General features: G+C 55.9%; 2 protein-coding genes across 2 annotated transcripts; both read left to right on the forward strand.

The window, feature by feature from the left end:
* Positions 1-121: 121 nt before the first annotated feature.
* Positions 122-815, forward strand: LOC113941200 (carboxypeptidase A1-like; the record flags this gene model as incomplete). Its single annotated transcript, XM_027632357.1, has 2 exons — positions 122-206; positions 282-815. Coding segments are annotated over 2 exons (273 nt in total), but the record flags the coding sequence as incomplete, so codon positions are not given.
* A 931-nt stretch (positions 816-1,746) lies between these two features.
* LOC113941201 (carboxypeptidase A1-like) lies at positions 1,747-5,329 on the forward strand (the record flags this gene model as incomplete). Its single annotated transcript, XM_027632358.1, has 9 exons — positions 1,747-2,022; positions 2,194-2,275; positions 2,904-3,038; positions 3,124-3,225; positions 3,319-3,420; positions 3,513-3,614; positions 3,722-3,832; positions 4,656-4,746; positions 5,099-5,329. Coding segments are annotated over exons 1-9 (1,021 nt in total), but the record flags the coding sequence as incomplete, so codon positions are not given.
* Between the last annotated feature and the right edge of the window lie 1,001 nt (positions 5,330-6,330).

Here is a 6,330-nt window from a genome sequence, read left to right on the forward strand (position 1 = left end):
TCTTGTCCCACCACATCCCATCACTTTGGGGCTCTTGTCCCACCACATCCCACCACTTTGGGGCTCTCATCCCAAAGTCTTTGCTCCCCCAGGCCCCTCACTTCTGGGCTCTCCCTTGCAGAACGAGCTGGCCAAGAAGGCCGTGAGCGACTTGGCCGCCGTGTACGGGACCAATTACACCTTCGGCAGCATCGCCGACACCATCTGTGAGTGTCCCTCCCTCCCTCCCTCTCCCCTGATCCATCGGGAATGTGATCCCAGCCGCCCTCCTCTCCCCGCAGACACGGCAGCAGGCACCACCGTCGACTGGGCCTACGACCAGGGGGTGAAATATTCCTTCACCATGGAGCTGCGGGACACGGGGCGCCACGGCTTCCTCCTGCCCAGCTCCCAGATCCTGCCCACGGCCACCGAGACCTGGCCGGCCCTGCTGGACATCATGGTCCACGTCCTGGAGCACCCCTACTGAGCCCAGAGCCTCCCCCTTCCCTCACCCCAATAAATCATCACGGACGCTCCCTGCTCCAGCCCTCTGTTTTTCCTTGGAAATGGGTTTTTTTATCCCCCCCTCGTGGCTTTGGCCCTACAAGTGCCCAACATTTGGAGCCCTGAAGGACGTGGGAGGAGGAGGAGGGTGGTTTTTGGGGCAGCCAAACCTAAATCTGGGGTGGTTTTGAGCAGTTTTGCTCCATCATCCCTTCCCCAGGCGCCTTTTTTTCCACGTGGAATGGCCGTCACCTGCTCTGACCTCCGGCCCAGGCCAAGCTTTAAGCCAGTTCCCCAGAGCAGACTTTAAACCAGATTCCCAGGCCAAGCTTTAAAACAGATTCCCAGGGGCAAGCTTTAAATGAGATTCCCAGGGCAAATTCTTTAAACCATATTCCCAGGGCAAGCTTTAAGCCAGGTTGTTTAAACTAGATTCCCAGGCCAGATTCTTTAAACCAGGTTCCCAGGCAAGACTTTAAGCCAGATTCCCAGACCAGACTTCAAACCAGATTCCCAGGCCAAGCTTTAAACCAGATTCCCAGGTCAGATTCTTTAAAACAGACTCTTTAAACCAGATTCCCAGGCCAGATTCTTTAAACTAGATTCTTTAAACCAGATTCCCAGATGAGACTTTAAGCCAAATTCCCAGGCCAGACTTTAAACTAGATTCTTTAAACCAGATTCCCAGGCCAGACTTTAAACCAGATTCCCAGGACAAGCTTTAAAACAGATTCTTTAAACCAGATTCCCAGGACAAGCTTTAAACCAGATTCCCAGGCCAGATTCTTTAAACTGGATTCCCAGGGCAAGTTTTAAGCCACATTGTTTAAACCAAATTCCCAGGCCAGATTCTTTAAACCAGATTCCCAGGCCAGACTTTAAGCCACATTCCCAGATCAGACTTTAAACCAGATTCCCAGGCCAAGCTTTAAACCAGATTCCCAGGCCAGATTCTTTAAACCAGATTCCCAGGCCAGATTCTTTAAACCAGATTCTTTAAAACAGATTCCCAGGACAAGCTTTAACCAGACACTTTAAACGACATTCCCAAGCCAAGCTTTAAGACAGATTCTTTAAACCAGATTCCCAGGCCAAGCTTTAATCCTGATTTCCCACCACCACGGCCCTGGTTTAGGGATCCAGCCCACAGGTCCCTCCGTGCAAAAACGGGCATCTCCCGCTTTCCCAACCCAAATTTATCCTTTCCCTCCCCACCGAGGGTGGTGGTATTTTGGCACCTCCCTGTCCCACCTCGCAGGTGACTCACCCGTGGCCCTTGCAGGTTCCTGGAACAGGTTTTTCCAGGTCTGGGAATGCCGTGGATGGGGGACAGCACGGCCTGACCTTGGCTGGTCCCAGGCAGGGCCTTCCCACGGCCCTGGGAAAAGGGGCAGCTGCGGGCGCCGTCCCAGAGGGATTTAAGGGACTCTAGGGCAGTTTTGGGACACAAGAGCAGCTGTCCCCACTGACCATGAGGGTTCCCGTGCTCTTGGCCGCCTTGGTGGCCGTGGCCACCTGCACCGAGACCTTTGTTGGGTACGGGGGACACGGGATGGGGACACTGCTGGCTGGGGAAGGAGGGGCTGGGTCAGCCCTGAGGGGGCTCAGAGCAGTTCCCCGAGGTGGGGGGATGGATGGGGTGGGAATTAGGGTGGGTCAAGGGGGCTGGAGTCTGTCCCACACCCCCCAAACCCTTTGACCCCACAGGCACCAGGTGCTGCGCGTGGTCCCCACCAGCCACAAGGAGCTGCAGACGCTGCAGGAGCTGCAGGGCCTGGAGCACCTCGAGGTACTGGGGGCATTTTGGGGGTGGGTTTTGGGGCTGGATTGGGGGTTGGGGTTGGGTTTTGGGCTTGGAGTTTGGAGTTGGAGTTTGGAGTTGGGTTTTGGGGTAGGAGCTGGGTTTGGATTTTGGGGTTGAAGTTGGATTTGAGGGTTGGATTTTGGGGTTGGAGCTGGGTTTTGGGGTTGGAGTTTGGGATTGGATTTTGGGGTAGGAGTTTGGGGTTGGATTTTGGGGTTGGATTTGAGGGTTGGATTTTGGGGCAGGACTTGGAATTGTATTTTGGGGTTGGAGTTGGATCTGAGGGTTGGATTTTCGGGTAGGAGCTGGAATTGGATTTTGGGGTTGGAGTTGGGGGTTGGATTTTGGGGTTGGACTTGGATTCAGGGTGGGATTTGGGGGTTGGATTTTGGGGTTTGGATTTTGGAGTGGGATTTTGGGCTTGGATTTGGGGCTGGATTTGGAGGACAACCCCCCCGGCCCATATCCCTTGTTTTACACCCTCCCTGCTGTAAAGCTGGGATGGGGCTGGATTTGGGATGGTGGGAAACAATCTGGTGCTAGGTGGGGGGGGTGCAGCCTGGGGCAGGATCCCAGTTTCTTCCCTCTCCCACCTGGATTTCTCCCTGTCCAGCTGGATTTCTGGCTGGCTCCCCGTGGCCTCGGCTCTCCCGTGGATATCCGGGTGCCCTTCCCGAGCCTGCAGCCTGTCAAAGCTCACCTGGAGGCCAGCGGGGTGTCCTACTCCATCATGATCGAGGACGTGCAGGTCAGTGGAGGAGGAGGGCAGCTGGCTGAGACTCAGGGTCTCATCCCGGTGGGAATTAGGGCCCATCCCGCCCCGTGTCCCCCAGGAACTTCTGGATGAGGAGCGGAGGGAGATGATCCGGAGCAGCCGCCAGCTGCCGCTCTCCACCAGCACCTTCAACTACGAGGCCTATCACACCCTGGACGAGGTGAGAGACACAAGATTCGGGGCATTTTGGGGGGGAAAAAGTGGCATCCTGGAATTGCTTGAGACCAACTCCCCCCTCATCCCTCTCTCCCAGATTTATGCCTTCATGGACCTGCTGGTGGCCGAGAACCCCAACCTGGTGAGCAAACTGGAGATCGGCCGCTCCACTGAGGACCGGCCCCTCTACGTGCTCAAGGTGAGGGGTTGGGGTCTGGGGGGTGACTGGGGAAGGGGGAGTGGGGTCAGGGACAAAGGACAAAGCCAACTTCCACCTCTCTGCTGTCCCAGTTCAGCACAGGGGGCTCGAACCGCCCGGCCGTGTGGATCGACACCGGGATCCACTCCCGCGAGTGGGTGACTCAGGCCAGCGGGGTCTGGTTCGCCAAGAAGGTTTGGACACTCCCCACACCCACCTTCTGTCCCCCAAAGGTCCTACAGCCACTGTGGGACCCAGGGGGTGACCCCCAGGGAGCCCTCAAACCTCCTGTCCTTTGTAGATTGTCGACGACCACGCCAATAACGAAGGGGTGGCCTCCATCCTGGACACCATGGACATCTTCCTGGAGATCGTCACCAACCCCGATGGCTTTGCCTACACCCACAGCACGGTACCGCCCCCAGCTCCCCCTCCCTGCTTCCTACAGGGTGGGAAGGGGAGCAGCACTGGGAGCTGCTCATCCCTGGGAGGTCAAAGCCTCCTTGTTCCACTTCCATGGGATGGGACTGGAGAGTGAGACTGGAATCCTGAACATCCCTGGGAGGTCAAAGCCTCCTTGTCCCTGTTCCCATGGGATGGGACTGGAGAGCGGGACTGGAATCCTGCACATCCCTGGGAGGTTAAAGCCCCCTTGTCCATGTTTCCATGGGATGGGAAGGGGAGCAGGACTGGGGTCTTGCACATCCCTGGGAGGTCAGAGCTCCTTGTCCCTGTTCCCATTGGGTGGGAAGGGGAGCAGCACTGAGGTGCTGCACATCCCTGGGAGGTCAAAGCCTCCATGTCCATATTTCCATAGGATGGGACTGGTGAGCAGCATTAAGGTGCTGCACATCCTTGGGAGGTCAGAGCCTCCTCATCCCTGTTTCCACGGGATGGGAAGGGGAGCAGGACTGGGGTTCTGAACACCCCTGGGAGGTCAGAGCTTCTCGTCCCCATGGGACGGGAAGGGGAGCAGGACTGGGGTGCTGCTCCTCCCAGGGAGGTCAGAGCTCCTTGTCCCCATTTCCATGGGATGGGAAGGGGAGCAGGACTGGGGTTCTGAACATCCCTGGGAGGTCAGAGCTCCTTGTCCCTGTTTCCACGGGATGGGAAGGGAAGCAGGACTGGGGTGCTGCTCCTCCCTGGGGGGTCAGAGCCTCCCTGTCCCATTCCCATGGGATGGGGAGGGCATTCCCTGGCCCTGCCCAGCAGCTGAGGTGGCTCTGCCCTTCCAGAACCGCATGTGGCGCAAGACCAGGTCCAAGCACGCGGGTGCCATCTGTGTCGGCGTCGACCCCAACCGCAACTGGGACGCAGGATTTGGAGGTCAGAGCCTTCCCACTCCCCCTCTGGGGTGTTCCCACTCTCCAGGTGGAGGCTCTGAGGCCATTCCCGGCTCACAGATCCCTGGGGATGAGGTGGGGTCTGCTCTGCGTGGCAGAGACGAGGCCTGGGGGCCCCGCCAGGGTTTGAGGAGCAGCAGAGCGGGGACCAGAAGGGAAAGTCTCTGTACAGATCTCCAGGAGCAGCCTCAGGAGTGTTCCTCGCCAGCCACACCTGAGGGGTGGGAAAAACTCTTGGGGTTGGAAAGGGAAAAGACCCTTTTTCCCTTGGGACTCTTTGAGCCACCCAAGTGCCACCAAAGCCCACCCTGTTTTCCCTCTCCTGTTCCCCACAGGGCCTGGGGCCAGCGGGAACTCCTGCACGCAGACCTACCACGGCCCCTACCCCAACTCGGAGCCTGAGGTCAAATCCATCGTGGACTTCGTGAAGGACCACGGGAACATCAAGGCCTTCGTGTCCATCCACAGCTATTCCCAGCTCCTGCTCTATCCCTACGGATACACTGCCACCCCGGCCGCAGATGAGCAGGAGCTGGTAGGGCCCCTGGGGAGGTTTGGGGGGGAGAGTGGGTGACGTGGGGCTGCTCTTCTCCTCCTTCCAGGCACCTCCATCCTGCCCCATGGAGCAGTGGGAAGCTCTGGCTCCTCTGCCAGCCCCTGGGAATTGAGCTTTGTGATCCTTTTTGTCTGGGGCATGAGGGAAAATCCTCTCCCACAGGCTGGATCCCACAGGCTTTGACTTTCTGCAGCTCACCTTTTCCTCTTCTTTACCTCATCTTCTTCCCTTTTCCCGTCCTTTGGCTCCACCTTTTCCCTTCCTGGGCTCATCTTTTTCTCTCCTTTAACTCACCACTTCCCCTCCTTTGACTCATCTTTTCCTCCTTTTTAGCTCATCTTTTTCCCTCCTTTTCACCCTCTTTGACTCATTATCTCCCCTCCTTCTTCAATTCATCATTTTCCCTTCTTTGATTCATCCTTTCCCCTCCCTTGGCTTCATCTTTTCCATTTTTTTGACTCATCTTCTTCCATTCTTTGCCTCATCATTTCCCCTCCGTTCCGTCACCATTTCCCCCTCCTTTGGCTCATCTTTTCCCCTCCTTTGGCTCACCATTTTCTCTCCTTCAGCTCATCATTTTCCCCTCCTTTGCTTCACCCTTTTCCCTTCTTGGCTCATCTTTTCCTGTCCTTTGCCTCCTCTTTTTCCCTGTTTTGCCTCATCTCCTACCCATTCTTTTACCCATCTTTTCCCCTCTTTTTCTCATGATTTTCCACTCACGATTTTCCCTTACTATTTCCCCTCATGATTTTCGCCTCATGATTTTTCCCTCACAATTTTCCCTCATTATTTTCCGTTGCGATTTTCCCTTATTATTTTTCATCATTATTTTCCCTCATTAATTTTCCCCTCATGATTTTCCCCTCACAATCTTCCCTGATGATTATTGCCTCATGATTTTCCCTCACGATTTTCCCTTACAATTTTTGCCTCATGATTTTTGCCTCATGATTTTCCCTCACGATTTTCCCTCATGATTTTTGCCTGATTTTCCCTCACGATTTTCCCTCA

The sequence above is a fragment of the Corapipo altera genome, unplaced genomic scaffold, assembly GCF_003945725.1.
Source record: "Corapipo altera isolate COAL_440 unplaced genomic scaffold, ASM394572v1 131325, whole genome shotgun sequence".
Classification (NCBI taxonomy): Eukaryota; Metazoa; Chordata; class Aves; order Passeriformes; family Pipridae; genus Corapipo; species Corapipo altera.